This window comes from Bufo gargarizans, chromosome 1 (assembly GCF_014858855.1).
Source record: "Bufo gargarizans isolate SCDJY-AF-19 chromosome 1, ASM1485885v1, whole genome shotgun sequence".
Classification (NCBI taxonomy): domain Eukaryota; kingdom Metazoa; phylum Chordata; class Amphibia; order Anura; family Bufonidae; genus Bufo; species Bufo gargarizans.
The window spans coordinates 594,671,240-594,690,402 of NC_058080.1; the positions used below are offsets into that span (position 1 = coordinate 594,671,240).

The window sequence follows — 19,163 nt, forward strand, 5'->3', positions numbered from 1 at the left end:
CGTTGAAGTGCTGCTCTTTTTTGCACTATATATATATATATATATATATATATATATATACACTCACTGCTCTCCTTTCCAACCCATTCACTGATAAAATAATATGTCATGGTAAGGGCAATTTTGAAAGATAATATTTTTTTTTTCATACAATCTAAGCAGCACTGCACCCTTAACTATCCAGCAATTTGTCACATTATTCTCACAGCACAAGAAAATGAATGGGAATATATTTGTGGTTAGGAATCGGATGAAAAAAAATTGCATATTTCTTTAAAAAAAAAATAAGGAAATATGGTTAAAAATGTGTTGTTTTAAATACTAATTTTCATACGATTCATCTTCTTGCCAACATGTAATGGAAAATGATTTCTAGAATTTACAGTATTTGAATTCTGATGCAGTTATATTCCTTAGAGAATAAAGAGTTGATTTATTATAGGAGGAACACATTCAAAAATGGACACATAGTAAGACATTTTGGACCTTGGTAGCCAGTACCAGCTGTTCATGAAAAGACCCTCCTAATGCAGTTTTAAAAAATAAACGTACAATCATAGTTATCTTTTACATTAAAAATTCTAAAGATGAACAAAAGTAGTGTTTATATATTTAAGTCTTGTTATAAATTAGAAAACTCAAGTCTCTTCCCAAAGGGAAGCATAATGCACTTCTGTGGTACCTTTGCCAGCAAATATTTGGGTCACATTAAGAAACAAAATAATCATATCACATCCTATTCCCCATTAAGAGCTGTCTCCTTGGTTGGATGGTAGTCTTGATAAGTGTGCTCCTTGAGAAGATGTAACTCATTGGCAAATCTTAACTCATTTCCAAACACAAAAATGGGAATAGTAACCTCATCTTCAGCAGGAAATTAAAATAACGCTAATCACTAGAGTTTTCAAAAATCAGTGTCAGTGAACAGCAAATATCCTTTGGAAGACACAGAGGAGTTTGTAGACAATGATGACAAATTACAGCATGAGGTAAACTCCTCTTGATGTCAGAGTAAGTAGACATGTCAGGAGTGCGTTCGGTTATATCCAACACCTAAATGTTTCTCTAACCAAATCTCTGCTAATTGAGAAGCAGATGCAAATGTACTTGCTTTAGAACCCAGGCACATTTTATACTGTTTAGGGTTTAAATTGGGGTCACATTGGACAGGATGAAAAACATGAACCACCCCCGTTTCTTGACTTCGAAAAGCTTTGAGTCCAGAAGATATAACTTTATTAAAGAGGTCAACATCTTCTAAGCCCCATCCTTGGATGGAAGTATCAAAGCCACCAATATTCAGTAGGTCATGTTTATAAATACAAGTAATACCATATCCATAGTCTCGCCAAAAGCCTGTTTTCTTTGTAAAGACAAAGTTACTGTCGGCAGGAGGATTTCCCCCGTATATTACTTTTGGGTCATACTGACTGAATACAATTGGGTAATACACTTGTTGTCCTTGAATAGTGTTATCCCGACACCTCTGTAGAAAGTCTGATGTGAACAACAAGTCTACATCACAAAAGAGCAACAAAGTGTCATTATCAAACTGAGCAGATCCCTTGTCAAGACTCAACCCCCTGGAAAACTGTCCTGACATTTTTATTATAGTCATTTCCGCCTGTGGGTATTTATTCTGATATTCTGCCATGAGCTCTATGTGGTTGTTGGAGTCAGAGTTTGTTTCAGAACTGAACAAAATAATGACTAGCTTTACATTCTGCTTCGGGATCAGGCAGACCTTCTCATAATTTTCCATAAACCTTGTGAAGATATCATACCTTCCGGTGAGCGGGACAAGGAAATGTATTTTCTTGTCACTCTTTTCTTTCATTTCCTTAGTCATATGAAGAGCAGAAAACATTTTCAATGAGTTAGAAAGAAATGAGAAAGACTGTGTGTCGCTATTAATGCTCTGCAAAAAGCTTTGCACATCTAGTTCTTCATCTTCTTTGAAAAATGGTTTACTAAACGACTGTTGTAAATATGCATGACGTCTTACGGGAACCGTCAGTTTTCTGCCTTTATGCCTTTTGTATAACAGCAACAAATCTAATATATATTCTACTCCATACATAGGATGGATCCTGCGGTAGCCATACTGGATTTCTTTAAAATCAATTAACCTTCCTCTTGATTTGGAGTTCTCATTTATCATTTCCATTAATTGCATTACCGTGTCATCCAAAGACACCTTGAGAAGGTTATTTAGACTCTGAGATGGTGGAGCGTTTGCAGACATTGAATAAATATGCTTTCCTGTAAGAAACTCCCATTCAATTACTTCATTTCTTTCCCGTGGCTGAAATCTATTGAAGGATGGCATCATACCAAGCTGCTGGTCTAGCTTGTTTATCTCTGTGTTACTAAGCTTGCTCATCAAAACACTTTCCCTATGAAGCTGGATAGTGTGAAAGCGTAATTCAGAAATCTTCCGGCTCAGTATATAATTATGCAGCCTGTACTGGTATGCTGGTCTTTTATTAGGGTGCAGTGTTATAGCTGTATGAATTTTGCTGTTGTGCAGATCTTGTATATAGCCTTTTCTGTTGTGTTCATAATTTTCATGGAATAGTTGCTGCATCTGAAAAAAAGAGCAAATAAAAGCTGTAATATTAATATATCTAAGTTAATGTTTCACAAAATATTCAAGGTTAAAACAGAAAAACCAACAAAATAAAGTAATAAGGTCATATATATACAACTTTATATTCACATATTCTATATACTGTATATATATATATATATATATATATATATATATATATACATATATACAATGTCTCTGGTTAAAAAAGACAATTCAGGGAAAAAATTACATGGTCAGATCTCTGTGCTCCTAAGGATATCTGCTGATATAACTCCCTATAAGACCATGTTCACACAGCAAAATATGGTTAAATCACCAAACGGTCTCAATTAAACGGTACACTCTCGAAATATAAATTAATCACAACTGAGAAGAGTGCAAAAACACACCATCAATAGGTAATAAAATGTAATATTTATTAATATCAATATTAAAAAAGTAATCCACGATACATACTTGTGAACAAGCAGGGACAAAAACACAGTAGCACACCACCTAGCTAATAACCTCTGGACTGTAACAATTAGCAGCAATGAAAAATGACCTCCTTAGGAAGCGATCACGCGCGAAACGCGCGTCGAGGAGCGCCACCACCTGGCTTCCATTTCTTGTTTTATTGGTATGTTGCCATTCATGCTGCATGTGTAATTTAGCAAGTAAACTTGTTAGTTATTTTGCTACTCTTGTTACGCACAGGTCACTTTCTGGCATACTTACCTATGTACATGCACTTTATATATATATGACTGTCTTAACCCTTTATGGGATATGTTATTCACATCTTCAGAGGTCATTTTTCGTTGCTGCTAATTGTTACAGTCCAGAGGTTATTAGCTAGGTGGTGTGCTACTGTGTTTTTGTCCCTGCTTGTTCACAAGTATGTATTGTGGATTACTTTTTTAATATTGATATTAATAAATATTACATTTTATTACCTATTGATGGTGTGTTTTTGCACTCTTCTCAGTTGTGATTAACAGCAAAATATAGGTCAGAAAATTCCAATATGTATATGTAGCAGAATCCGCAACAGAAATCCAAAACTGACCTTCAGATTTCTGCTGCAAATTTTGTTTATTGATCACAAATTGGCATGGAAACCATGCTAAAAAGAGACATATTCCTTTTTGACATGCACTGCAAATCCATGGTCGGATTAACGGCACTGCAGATTCTCATTGGAAACAATGGGATATGGATTTGCTACAATTTTAACACAGATTTCAGGACAGAATATGCACCTAAATCCATATGGAATTTAAGTGAACACAGACTAATAGAAAAGAGTTTTCTGTGCGGGAACGGAAGATTCTTTTTGGCTACTTAGTATTTATTAAAATCTGCACTGGAAGCTCATTTGAAGAGTTTATCTCTGATTCAGTTTCAGACAGCTTTATTCATCACATCAAATTTAAGGGAACCAGAGAGGAAGGCTTCATATAGAGCAGGGATGAAAAACCTGGGGTTTACATGCAGCCCCAACCATCTGGTAACAGACATGGATGTCTATGTCTTGGGAATAGTCACATGTATTTTTCATATATTCTCCCATTAGATTGGAGTCTTGGAAGACAAACATGAATTTTTTTCAGTTTCTTATATTCATGCTTAGTGTTTAAACAAGTTAATGGCCGAATTGCAGCGTGCTGGCCAGTTGATAAACTCCTGGCCTCACATTCCTTTTCTGAAACTGGGCAAGTAGAGTGGAGGATTATGGGATTGTTAGGCTCCATCTTGCCTCTGTTTGAAGAGAATGAAAATGAGTTGGGAATCATCTAGCTCTGGTAACCAAATGGATTGACTGGAAGGCAGAGGACACATCAGATAACATTATCAGTTAGCCATCTGATTGGGCAAAGGAAATATAAGGTGTGTTTGCCCAGGATAGTTTTAAAAACCCACCTATATATGTGTGGGTGGAGGTATTCTATAACATCGAACCACAGCTCCCTGGATAAGGGTACAACTACACTGCAACATACTTTGTACAACATTTATTGTAATGATAGTCTACGGCAGGGATGGCCAACATGAGGCTCTCCAGCTGTTGCACAACTACAACTTCCAACATGCGCAGACTGTCTATACCTATCAGCCTGCAGCAGGGCATGGTGGGAATTTTAGTTTTACAACAGCTGGGGAGCCACAGGTTGGCCATCCCTGGTCTATGCTGCTACTGTCACACAGAAGTCCAACTTGGATGGAGACTGTTGTGTTGCAGTCGCAGCATACTGCATGTCGCAGTGCGACACCATAGACTGTCTTTACAATAAATGTGTGACATTGGTGTAACAAATGCAGCCATGTAGCCCTAGCCTAAAGGACTACAAGAACTCCATACAAAGCTCCACTGGCAGGAATACCCAAAGCACATCTTTTAGGGATGTGAGTTTACTTTTTATTTAACCCTATTTGTTTTACCTCCCTTGCATGCACTGGTGTTAAATCATATTAAACCATTAAGTTTAATGGCTGCTGTGTTGTCCTGTTAATGGAACCCGGTAATAATTTGTACCGCAACCTACTGTGTGTATAACAGTGTATTGGCTTGGCAGTTGCTGCACAGTGAGTGGGAATATTCCTAGCATAGGTAGGAGTCCCAGGAGGAAAGAGTGGGGTCCTATAGAACAGACAACTATATCTGGCTTTGTATAGCCTCAGGTAGTCTTGGGATAGCCCTCTGTATTGACCCACAAGGAAGCGAGCATAGGCCCAACCAAGAAGGAGTGAGTGAAAGGCGGTGTCTGGCGCGTGACACTGTATATTCAATATTCCCTAAATGCAGTATTTGAGATAGTAATACCCCTTCAAGTTTTACATCAGGAGTACACAACCTTTTTCAGGTTGGGGACCCTGACCATGTTGCAACCAACAAGAAAGGATTGTGCACCCCTGATATAGAGCATGCAATGTGAAAACCGAAACATAACCCAACATGTCAATGGAGCTCATTGGATACCATTGATATTACGGGTACAATGGATCCAGCATTGTGTTGTGGTTTTCCACTATGACTAAATGAGAGAGAAAAATGACAAAAACTAAACAGCATATAAGTTTAGGCCTTTTACTGTAAAACTGTTCTAGGGAACGCTTATAATCATACTAAAAAAGAGTTGGAGAAAATGTATCATTCATTCTCTGTATTATCACATGCTTTTCTTACACCATATCTAAAACAAAGGGACACCCTCTGCATCTAGAGGAAAGAAGATTTCACCAGCAACAGCAGTGACTATGGAAATCTCTGCCACAGGATATTGTGATGTGTTGCTTAATTGAACAAGTTCAAGAAAGGCCTGGATGGATTTCTTGAAAGTCATAATATCACAAGTTACGGGAACTAGATTTCTGGAAATAAGTAATAAATATATTTATTTAAGTAATAAATATATAGTAAGATCAACAGTGCCTTTGCACATTACGTTGTGAAATATATAGACTATATGTCTTTACCAGTTGTTAATCACACAGTGGCTTTTATATATATAGTATGCCTCATACTGACAGACAGTCTGAAGAAGTCAACTATATCAGTTCCTCTCTTATGGGAGAACGCTCAGTGATCCAAGCTTCACAATAAGTAATGAAATATATCTGTGTTATTATACAAGCAGGATTCTGATGTCCATACGTGATGCTCCAGACTAAGTTAAGTTTATACTGTTTCAGATATATATCCATTTGCTTTGAGCTTGGAGCCAAAACATCCATTAGGGCTTATACACATCCCTGTTACAGGACAACAGTAGCTAATCGATGTAGCTCAATAATGTAATCCATGATGTCAGAATAACACATTTTGTAAACTTAACTCACTAAACAGAAATCCCCAGAATGAAATAAATACATTATGAAAATTAGGAAGGCCCCGGGAACTTGGCAGCCAATGTAATACAGCCTCTGGTTTCTAATAATCTTCGTAGGAACACGTAGAGGTAGCCATAGAGGCCCATATAGTATGTCTTACAAACACCAACTTAATGTGCGTCTTTACTGCATTTGAGCATAATGCCCCTTATTTTTAGGGTAGGAGGATAGAAATAGGTTTGCTACATGTAACATAACTGTTTTATATTCCAGCTAGACTACCATCTACAGGACCTTAGTACAATAACAGTGCCGCATAACGTCAGGTACAGTCTACCACATTACTGTGACAGCTTATGTCCCTCTAATGTACATTTAATCGAAACCATGACAATGGCAGGCACTCCCTTCCAATAGTCCATCTCATAGTATTACTCACATGACTCCCTTAGGCCCCTTTCACACGGGCGAGTATTCCGTGCGGGTGCAATGCGTGAGACTAACGCATTGCACCAGCACTGAATCCTGACCCATTCATTTCTATGGGGCTGTGCACATGAGCTGTGATTTTCACGCATCACTTGTGTGTTGCGTGAAAATCGCAGCATGCTCTATATTGTGCGATTTTCACGCAACGCAGGCCACATAGAAGTGAATGGGGTTGCATGAAAATCAGAAGCATCCGCAAGCAAGTGCGGATGCGGTGCGATTTTCACGCATGGTTTCTAGGTGGCGATCGGGCTGGGGACCCAATCTGTATTATTTTCCCTTATAACATGGTTATAAGGGAAAATATTAGCATTCTGAATACAGAATGCAAAGTAAAATAGTGATGGAGGGGTTAAAAATAAAAAAAATTAACTCACCGAGTCCACTTAATCGCGTAGTTGCGGATCTCTGTCTTCTTCTGTAATGTTGAGCTGCCGGCTAAGGACCTGTGGTGACGTCACATCACATGATCCAATCACATGGTCCCTCACCATGGTGATGAACCATGTGATTGGACCATAGCGAAGTCACCACAGGTCTTTTGCCAGGTCCTGAAGATAGAACAGAGACCGGCAGCTATGGAGCAGGTAAGTTAACTTTTTTTTTTTTTTAACCCCTCCATCCCAAATTTACTTTGCATTCTGTATTAAGAATGCTATTATTTTCCCTTATAACCATGTTATATAATAAAATCTACACAACACCTAACCCAAACCTGAACTTCAGTGATGAAGTCCGGGTTAGGGTCTGGGTATCAAACATGGCGATTTTTCTCACACGCGTGCAAAACGCATTAAAACGCTTTGCACTCGCACAGAAAAATTGCGCATTTTACCGCAACGCACCCGCATCTTATCGGGCCCTCACACGCCACGCTCGTGTGAAAGAGGCCTTACAGTGACAGCTACAGACTTTTTTGTATCGGGTCAGCCAAATGATGCCCTAGTAGTAACAATCAAAGCCCCACTTATAGCGTCAATCATAGTCTCTAGCGTGGCAGTCACATGTGTCAGCCACAGTGCCCTCTCCACAATGTTATCAACACTTTTTAGTTCTGCTTGTCCTGTGCTATCTCACCAAAACCATACTGAAGTTACATACTTTGGGTAAGATAAATATGTAGTCTAGCTAAAACATACGTCAGCTGTTCCATGACATCTGGGGGGCTGACGGAAAAAAGGGAGACATCCCAGACTACTGGAAGAGCTAACATATTTCCCACACAGCTCAGGAAAGCTGTTCTCTACTGGAAAGCAACCTTGCATGAGCTCTAACCATAGGTGGTGTCATGATGTTGCATCATTAGATAGAGCACCAACGCCCATATGTGCTCTGAAAGGATGTGACATATCATAAAATGGGTGAAGCCTTTATTTAAAGAGGTGGGGGTTTATGGAAAAGAGGTGTGTCCATGCCTGGAAAAAATCCAGCAGGTTGCTTCGCACCGCACTTTCAGGCATCTTCCAAAGGTTGACTACTAAAAGCTTGCAAGTATAAGCTAAATCAATGCTACTGCTATCTGTTTCTAGAAGATGCTATTTGCAGTTAGTGCAGAAAGATGTCTACCACTGTGTTTACTACCTTTTCATGTTACTACCATTTACATATTTCAGAGTTTATAATACATTTGATATAAGCAAAATTTACATTTTTCCTTTAGTTGTCCTCTAAGAGTACAGCCAGATCGGTCGAATTTCACAAACTTAATCCCACTTTTGAATAGTTGGATTGGATCGTATTTTTGAGGCATCTATAAAAGTTTGGCATTGAAATGACCCGAAACACATTAAAATATTGACACACTGCCCCATCTCTGTGAATGCACCTTGTGTTCCTGTTTTAGTTATAGCCTTAGTTGCATAAATCTGTTTGAAACAGTAGCTCTTAGAAGAAAACAAATTCCCTGAATTCATTATTAAAGCACACTTACAAAAAAGAATTGGCTGCGCCATCATAGATGGCAGCCCATTTTCAAGGGAGTGGAGGATTCTTCTAAAACTGTTGCTTAGTGGTTCAATAAAACCTTTAAGAACAGATTTATTAATGAATTAATATAAAACCTTCTAATAGATTTACTTTTATCCACTAGCTATAAGCCTCTAATACCTTTTTTCCTGCCTAGTAAAGGATCCATACTAGAAGCAGGGAATCACTTACAAAAGATTAATATTGAGAGCGTGAACAAATATTTCTGGCACAATATACTTCACACCTGCAATCTGGAAGCTTTTATCCTACAGTAACTCATAGACTTGAAAGCTGAATGAAGTAAATGCAGGGTAATTACAAAATACATTATGCTTCTATAGTTTACACTACTGTTATTGTATTTAAAGGGGTTGTCTCACTTTAGCAAATGGCATTTATCATGTAGAGGAAGTTATACAAGGCACTACTAATGTATTGTGATTTTCCATATTGCCTCCTTGCTGGGTGGATTCATTTTTCCATTACGCTGCTTGTTTACATAGTTATGACCATCCTAAAATCCAGCAACAGGTGGTTGTGCTTCCACAATGTAGGAAAAAGCGCCGGCCTCTCTAGTGGTTGGGACCATGGGAGTGCACATAGTTCAGCACTATTTTCTATAGTGTGTAAGCACGACCATCACTGCTTGATTTCAGGGTGGTCATAACCATGGAAACGAGTCCATGTATAATATGATACAAAAATGAATCTAGCCAGAAAAGGAAGCAATGTGGACAACATATTAGTAAGTGTCTGGTATTAACTTTCTCTACATGATAATGCCATTTACTAACCAGGGTTCTGTGGTTGTACAGAGAAGAAAGTAGGCCCTGTAGGCCTCCTATTATTTTGCCAATTAGTACAGTTTATTTTCAAATTGACAACATTCTTCAACACTTTGTTTGTTAACCCTTTTAGCCCCTGGAGATTTTCCATTTTTGCGTTTTCATTTTTCACTCGCTGTCTGCCCAGAGCCATAACTTTTTTTTACTTTACTGTTCACATAGCCATATGGGTGTACTTTCTAATGGTACTATGTACTATTGCATACAATATAGTGGGACGTTGGAACAAGATATCAGATGGGGTGGAACTGGAAAAAAACTGACACGTCAACTTAATTCTGGGGGTTAGTAAGATTACAATGATAACACATTTATATAGTTTTTCTGGCCCCCATAACTTTTTTACAGTTAAGGCTACAGAGCTGTGTGAGGGATCATTTTTTGCATTTTTTTTACTTTTTGATCACTTTTTATTCATATAGATTTTTTTTCTGCTACGACATTCATCATATGGGATAAAGACGTTTATATTTTAATAGTACAGGTGTTTTGTTATGTGGTGGTTCACCATATTTTTAATATGGGGAAAGGAAGTGATTAGAATTTTTATCTATTTTTAAAATCTTACTTTCTTACTTTTTCCCGCTTTTTTAAGTCTCTCCCCCTAATATGTGATCTTTCGATCGCTTCTCCCATAGACAGCATTTATTTAGGAATGCAGCCTAAAGGAAATTCAGTATATTCCTTTAGATTCATCATATGGAATAAATATGTTTACAGTGAGGAACAGGTATTTGAACTCTCCTGCAATTTTGCAAGTTCTCACACTTAAAAATCATGGAGGGGTCTGAAATTCACATTGTAGGAGAATTCCCACTCTGAGAGACAGAATAAAAATAAATAAATCAGGTAATCACATTGTATGATTTTTAAAGAATTTATTTGTCTTGCACTGCTGAACATAAGTATTTGAACCCCTGAGAAACAGCAAGAATTCTGGCTCTCAAAGACCTGTTACTGTGCCTTTAAAAAGTCCACCTCTACTCCACTCATTAATCTAACTTAGTAGCACCTGTCTGAGCTCTTTAAAGACACCTGTCCACCCTACAGTCAGTCAGACGCCAACTACTACCATGGGCAAGACCAAAGAGCTGTCAAAAGACACCAGAGACAAATTGTGGACCATCCACAAGGCTGGAAAGGGCTACAGGGCAATTGCTAAGCAGCTTGGTGAAAATAGATCAACTGTTGGAGCAATTGTTAGAAAATGAAAGAGGCTAAAGATGACTGTCAGTCTCTCTCGGACTGGGGCTCCATGCCAGATCTCACCTCGTGGGGTATCACTGATGATAAGAAAGGTGAGGAATCAGCCCAGAACTACAAGGGAGGAGCTGGTCAATGACATGAAGAGAGCTGGGAATACAGTTTCAAAGGTCACTGTTGGTAGAACACTACGCCGTCATGGTTTCAAATCATGCATTGCACGGAAGGTTCCACTGCTCAAGTCATCACATGTCCAGGCCTGCCTGAAGTTTGCCAATGACCATCTGGATGATCCAAAGGAGGCATGGGAGAAAGTCATGTGGTCAGATGAGATCAAAGTAGAACTTTTGGTCTAAACTTCACTCGTTGTGTTTGGAGGGAAAAAAAAGGATGAGTTGCATCCCAAAAACACCATCCCTACTGTAAAGCATGCGGGTGGTAACATCATGCTTTGGGGGTGCTTTTCTGTGAAGGGGATAGGACGACTGCACTGTATTAAGGAGAGGATGAATGGGGTCATTTATTGTGAGATTTTGAGCAACAACCTCCCTCCCTCAGTCAGAGCATTGAAGATGGGTCGTGGCTGGGTCTTCCAACATGACAATGACCCAAAGCACACAGCCAGGATAACCAAGGAGTGGCTCCGTAAGAAGCATATCAAGGTTCTGGAGTGGCATAGCCAGTCTGCCAGACCTAAATCTAATAGAACATCTTCGGAGGGAGCTGAAACTCCATGTTGAAACCTGACAGATCTACAGGAGATCTGTGTGGAGGAGTGGGCCAAAATGCCTGTTGCAGTGAGTGCAAACCTGGTCAAGAACTACAGGAAACATTTGACCTCTGTAATTGCAAACAATGGCTTCTGTACAAAATATTAACACTGACTTTCTTAGGTGTTCAAATACTTATGTTCAGCAATGCAAGATAAATTAATTCTTTAAAAATTATACATGATTTCCTGATTTTTTAAAAAAAATTCTGTCTCTCAGAGTGGTAATGCACCTACAATGTGAATTTCAGACCCCTGCATGATTTCTAAGTGGGAGAACTTGCAAAATCGCAGTGTGTTCAAATGTATATTTTAATAGTACAGGTGTTCTGCTATGTTGTGGTTGTCCATATTTTTAATTGGGGAAAGGAAGTGATTAGATAAATCGATTACTTCTCCCATAGACAGCATTTATTTAGGAATGCAGCCTATGGAAGATTCAGTATATTCCTTTCTTTGGAGCACTGCCACCTACAGGCCTCCATAGGAATATTCCAACAGTAGACATAATAGCCTCCAGTAGCCTCTAGAACAGTTATGGCGAACCTATGGCACGGGTGCCAGAGACGGCACTTAGAGCTCTCTCTGTGGGCACCCGCACCCTGGAAAAAGTCTATGGGGAACCAATATACTCTGGACTTTACCAGCCATTCATCAGTGCTGGGCACACTATGAACAGCACGGACAGCACATTGAATGTAGGCAGGTCATTATACTTAAATGATATAGTACATGGAAAATATACTATACTGGACTGGAGTATACCGGTTACATTGCCGTGTTGGCACTTTGTGATAAATAAGTGGGTTTTGGGCTGCAGTTTGGGCACCCGGTCTCTAACAGGTTTGCCATCACTGCTCTAGAAGGTTCCAGGTTACTACCACTGATCTGAGTGGGACAGCAGTTCAGGCCCCAGGAGTGCTGCATTCCCAGGAAAAACCTATTCAGCTGCCATGGTCACTATTGACCACAGCATCTGAGTGGTTAAATGTCTGTGATCGGCATTATCGCAAACGTTAACCCTAGGTGTCTCATGTTTAAAGACCGGTTCCCTCTTCCTAAGGACCCAATAAATATTGCATGGGCTTCTTCTATGGTATATATGCACTTGCCTGGGGTTAAGGGCTCTCAGAAGAAGCAGCAGCAAGAGCTGTCTCTTTTAGGCACTGTATATAGAAACAAAAGTTCAACCACTAGAGTAACTAGGGGCTTTAAGCAAAACTTACAACCTCATACAACTTCTGCCAAATATATTATTTTTTATTTATTGGAGGAATTTTTTGGTAGCTAAAAAAAAGTTGAGCTCCACCTCATCCACTTTCCCTAACATCTATTTAGGGAAAAGTGGAACAGGTGCTTAATATATATGGTGCTCATTCTGAACACCATATTTATCAGCGAATTTACACCAGAGAACTGACATAAATACAGTAAATAAATCTCCCTTATACAACCGTATTCCTCAGGTCTCCTTCAAGTAGATGATAAACTGGTAGTCTGCAGCCATCCCTAGGGGTAGCTCAGCAAATAGGAATTTACACAGTTGCCACTGAACTCAATGAAATCTGAAAAAAATATTCTTTTAAACAAGCTCCTGTAGTGGCGGCTGCAGGTGTCACGGTACCCTCTGTGACAGAGGTTAAGAAGATCAGAGAGACTGACTGCAGGTGAGGTTAACTGACAGTCTCTTGATTCTTAGTGTTGTTGTTTGGTAATGAACACACCTCTTGTCACGTGCAGCTGGCGGTCATTACTGCTTCCCTATTTAGTTTGGTTTCGCACTTCATACCCTGCGGTTTATATTCTCTGCTTGGTTTTGGAAGAGTTGGTGTGTGGACCTTACCTGTGTTCTTGCTCATCCATTTTCTATAAGATATGTTGCACTGCTCTTTGTATTTGGTTGTTCCCTTGTGCTTGTTGTTATTAGGCCTCAGGGAGATGCTGGTTCGTTCACCTGGGAAGGAACCAGTAGTCTCATTCTCCTTTCACTACCTCTAGGGCTTCTCAGGGCTCCTAGGGTTTAGGTTCCGGCGTATGTATTTTCCCACCTTCAGGGTCTATGCATACTGACAGGAGTCAGGGCCAGATCTAAGGGTTTCCTAGGATGTGACCTTTCCCTTTTCCCTAACCTTGAGGCCTAGTTCTTTGTCTTCTCCCTTCTGTTGTCTTTCTGGTGTCCCTCCCCCCATTATTCATGACAGAAAAATACTGTGGTTTTATGTCTGGAACATGAGTAGTTCAGGACGGGACCTCCTCTCACCATGGGCCCCATAGCAGGCACGTGGTCTGCCTCCATGGTGAGTTCACCACTGAACTGACATATATTATCACATAGTCCATAGAATTAATTAGTCCATAGAATTAATTAGTAACAGAAAAATACAAAGGTTTCATAGCAAGTAGTAGTAATGCAGTTCTAACAGAGTAATAGCATCACTATATAAAACCAAAGCAGATGCAATACAATATTGAGTTATATTAAATGACCAATTAATCTAACTGCATCTGTCAAACAACTATGGCAATAAATATTGATGTAGTTATATATAGCGAAATATGTTTCCAGGTACTCAATAACATAATGACATTTCTTGTTTCCTCGGCATCTGGTGTGTAGTGCCTAAGCCATTTTATTTGTTCTTAAGAAGTGGCTTTCAGTAGTACATTCTCACGCTTAATGTCATCTTAGGCTGATTTTTTTTCTCCTGTTGATTAAATGTAAAGAAGATTAAGTCAAGCTTCCTTCCAACTGACTTTATCAGTATTAAAATGTATCATAATTTTATCCCTTGAGCTAACATCAAATTAAAATAACATAAGTATGGTCAAGCTCTTGCTTGTAATATCTTAGTAGGAGAAGGTATAGGAATATTGTATTAACCCCTCTTTTTGAAACTCTGTCAGGGTTATTAAGCCAGGGACCAAAGGTTATCCCCTTAGTGTTACTTCTTGCAATTTTATATGTACAACTTCTCCTAAAGAAAAGGCAGCTACCAAGGATTTGTGTGGAGAAATGGCATCAACTGTAGAAGATCCGTCCGTTATTTATAACCTTAAAGGGGTAGGATAGGTCATCAGCATCTGATCGGTGAGGGTCCGACAATGAGGAACCCCTGCCAATCAGCTGTTTGAGAGGGCACCAGCGCTCTTGTGAGCGTCGCAGATTTTCCTAGGATGAGTGATGACACGTTTATGTGTCACGTGACTGAGAAGCAGCTCAGACCCATTGAAGTGAATGGGTCTGAGCTGCGATACCAAGCATAACCGCTATTCAATGGATGGCACTTTGCTTGGTGAGCTGCGAGAAGGCAGCTGAGCTCACAGGAGTGCCACTACCTTCTCAAAACAGCTGATTACTGGAGGATCCAGGTGTCGGACCTATCTATCTGTAATTTAGTTAAAGTGTACCTATACTTTAAAAAAAAACTTTGGTATGTCATAGTGACCTAGCAACTAGTTTGATCAGTGGCAGTCTGAGTGCAGAGATCCCCACCAATCGCTAAAAAAACGATACAAAACTACTCAGAGCACTGTCCCTACTCCCTGCTGAAGACTGACTGGAGACAAGCTCATACACTTTCTTTTGAGCCTGTTTTCAGAATTGAGAAGAGACAACACTCTGTTACACTGTGTAAGCATTTCTATCTTCTTCACCAAGGTCTGATTTGAATACAAATCAGAATCAGAACCTGCGCTGATTCCGATACGATTTAGAGTGGTGGGTAGATGTACAAGGGAAGGGATATTCACAGTAGTGTTCGAAGTAATTACCTTCTTTAGCAGGCAATGTGTCCGTGGAGTCTTCTTCTTATTGGATCAGAGAAGTTAGCTTCCAGGTACCTTCAGGTTCAACCTCTAGCGTAGGTGGTGCTCCGGCCGGCAGCAAATCACTCACGCGAGGGAACCCCAGTTGAAGTCCGGGAACTTGGCGTGTGACTGTCACCGCACTGAGTATGGAAGCCTTCAGGAGACAAATTCTATCCGACGCGTTTCTGAGCCAAACTGGCTCCTTCGTCCCTTCCCTTGTACATCTACCCACCACTCTAAATCGTATCAGAATCAGCGCAGGTTCCGATTCTGATTTGTATTCAAATCAGACCTTGGTGATACTTTAACATAACGGTCACTGCAGCAGACCGTGGCAGTGAACCTTGCAGCTATTCCCTGTTTGATACGTAGGGTTGAGTGAGTCCGGGAGCGCGGGTGGGCTTGTATACATTTCTATCTTCTTGTTTTATGGATTGGTGGGGGTCTGGGAACACCTATCGTTACGAATAAAAAACCTACATCACTACAGTAATGTATCCAAAGTTTTTACAAAGTATAGTTTCACAAGAACTCCAATGTCTCATTAAACCAATTCAAAGTAAAACTGTGCCATTCTAGAAAAAATTCTATCTATCTATCTATCTATCTATCTATCTATATCATGGATAGATAGATCTATATATCTGTCTAATGTCTATAATCAAAGGGGATTTGTTTTTCAGCTGCAGACCTCCTCAGTATATTCCAGTATAGAAGATACCGTTTTTGCAAATCAAGGCGAGTTAAAAATAAAGACATATAAGAGATTTTTATGTAGCACAGAAATATGCAAACAAAATGCATTTATCTCCATGGAAACTAGTGAAACAGTTGGTGTCTGCGCTGGCTCAGAATCATACTGTGAAAGCTGTAATTCTAGATCCTCTTGCTGTATTGATTATCATTTTATTGGATTAAGGACATCTCAAGGAAAGTAGTTTACTTTACTGCATCCTTCAAGAGAAGAGCTTTGCTTTGTTTTAAATTGTAATCAAATACACAGAAATGTCTTACATTTAACCTATACATCCTGAAACTTCCCAAGCAGGTGACACTCTGTATAAGAGCAGTTTTTGTAAGCCAAAACCAATAATGGATCCTCTACATAGGGGCGATAGAATTGAAACATTCTTCTCTTCTCAGTATCCACTCCATGGCTCTGGCTCCAAAATACAAAAAAAAAAAAAGGGCTGATTAAACCTGCATAGTGTAAATGAGGTCTTATTCCTGAGTTCCACACGTATTCACGTACTGAATATGACCAGACATGTTTTTTATTTTGCACTCGTGCTGGTTAAACAACTGTACCTTTGTTATCTTTAATAATAAAGGGATTTTTTAACCATTTTAGTCATTGTTCACAGATGAAACCAAAAACAAATGATGCATCACTGTGCACTACTTCGTCCAGTAAAATGCCAGATTCTCTGATGGAAACCTTCATAATCCTAAAGTTATACTGAAGTGAATGCTTTCTGGTTTATTTTATTATTATTTATTATTACTAGCATCACATTGTCCATACGGTATGGGAACAACAATGAGGATTGTATCTGAGGAGTGCATGCATGTATGAATACTATACATGTAAGTTTTTGAAAACGGTCAGACAAGATGTACTTTACAGTTAATGACTGACAATAAAGGTGTTCTCTGGTCTACAGAAATTGATGGCCTGTGCTCAGGATATCAATATCAGATCAGAGGGGGGCCCCACACCTGACACCCCCTTTGATCAGCGATTTTGGGTTGCCATAATGCTGGAAACTAACAGTGTACTGAGAGAAGCAGAACGGCCGATACACTGTGTCGTTTCCAGCACCGGTATACTGAAGTTCAGCTCCTATTTAATTGAATGGAAGCTGAGCTGCAGTATTCTGGTGCAGTCACTGCGCAGTGTACTGAGCGCTGTACCTCTAACTCTGTATACAGTAAAGTCTCCGGTGCAGTCACTGCGCAGTGTACTGAGCGCTGTACCGCTAACTCTGTATACAGTATAGTCTCCGGTGCAGTCACTGCGCAGTGTACTGAGCACTGTACCTCTTACTCTGTATACAGTATAGTCTCCGGTGCAGTCACTGCGCAGTGTACTGAGCGCTGTACCTCTAACTCTGTATACAGTAAAGTCTCCGGTGCAGTCACTGCGCAGTGTACTGAGCGCTGTACCGCTAACTCTGTATACAGTATATTCTCCGGTGCAGTCACTGCGCAGTGTACTGAGCACTGTACCTCTTACTCTGTATACAGTATAGTCTCCGGTGCAGTCACTGCACAGTCTACTGAGTGCTGTACCTCTAACTCTGTATACAGTATAGTCTCCGGTGCAGTCACTGCGCAGTGTACTGAGCGCTGTACCTCTAACTCTGTATACAGTATAGTCTCCGGTGCAGTCACTGCGCAGTGTACTGAGCGCTGTACCTCTAACTCTGTATACAGTATAGTGTCCGGTGCAGTCACTGCGCAGTGTACTGAGCGCTGTACCTCTAACTCTGTATACAGTATAGTCTCCGGTGCAGTCACTGCGCAGTGTACTGAGCGCTGTACCTCTAACTCTGTATACAGTATAGTCTCCGGTGCGGTCACTGCGCAGTGTACTGAGCGCTGTACCTCTAACTCTGTATACAGTAAAGTCTCTGGTGCAGTCACTGCGCGGTGTACTGAGCGCTGTACCTCTAACTCTGTATACAGTATAGTCTCCGGTGCAGTCACTGCACAGTCTACTGAGCGCTGTACCTCTAACTCTGTATACAGTATAGTCTCCGGTGCAGTTACTGCACAGTGTACTGAGCGCTGTACCTCTAACTCTGTATACAGTACAGTCTCCGGTGCAGTCACTGCGCAGTGTACTGAGCGCTGTACCTCTTACTCTGTATACAGTATAGTCTCCGGTGCAGTCACTGCACAGTCTACTGAGCGCTGTACCTCTAACTCTGTATACAGTATAGTCTCCGGTGCAGTTACTGCGCAGTGTACTGAGCGCTGTACCTCTAACTCTGTATACAGTATAGTCTCCGGTGCAGTCACTGCGCAGTGTACTGAGTGCTGTACCTCTAACTCTGTATACAGTATAGTCTCCGGTGCAGTTACAGTGCAGTGTACTGAGCGCTGTACCTCTAACTCTGTATACAGTATAGTCTCCGGTGCAGTCACTGCGCAGTGTACTGAGCACTGTACCTCTTACTCTGTATACAGTATAGTCTCTGGTGCAGTCACTGCGCAGTGTACTGAGCGCTGTACCGCTAACTCTGTATACAGTATATTCTCCGGTGCAGTCACTGCGCAGTGTACTGAGCACTGTACCTCTTACTCTGTATACAGTATAGTCTCCGGTGCAGTCACTGCGCAGTGTACTGAACGCTGTACCTCTAACTCTGTATACAGTATAGTCTCCGGTGCAGTTACTGCACAGTGTACTGAGCGCTGTACCTCTAACTCTGTATACAGTACAGTCTCCGGTGCAGTCACTGCGCAGTGTACTGAGCGCTGTACCTCTTACTCTGTATACAGTATAGTCTCCGGTGCAGTCACTGCACAGTCTACTGAGCGCTGTACCTCTAACTCTGTATACAGTATAGTCTCCGGTGCAGTTACTGCGCAGTGTACTGAGCGCTGTACCTCTAACTCTGTATACAGTATAGTCTCCGGTGCAGTCACTGCGCAGTGTACTGAGTGCTGTACC

The 19,163-nt window shown here is 40.4% G+C and overlaps 1 protein-coding gene across 1 annotated transcript in view; it reads right to left on the minus strand.

Annotated features, from left to right (window-relative positions):
• Nucleotides 1-209: 209 nt before the first annotated feature.
• Nucleotides 210-19,163, minus strand: part of CHSY3 (chondroitin sulfate synthase 3) — a 347,641-nt gene continuing 328,687 nt past the window's right edge. Inside the window, exon 3 of the mRNA XM_044290996.1 lies at nt 210-2,587. Coding sequence (XP_044146931.1) covers nt 1,025-2,587 — 1,563 coding nt within the window. The 3' untranslated portion in view covers nt 210-1,024. The remainder of the gene's footprint in view (nt 2,588-19,163) is intronic.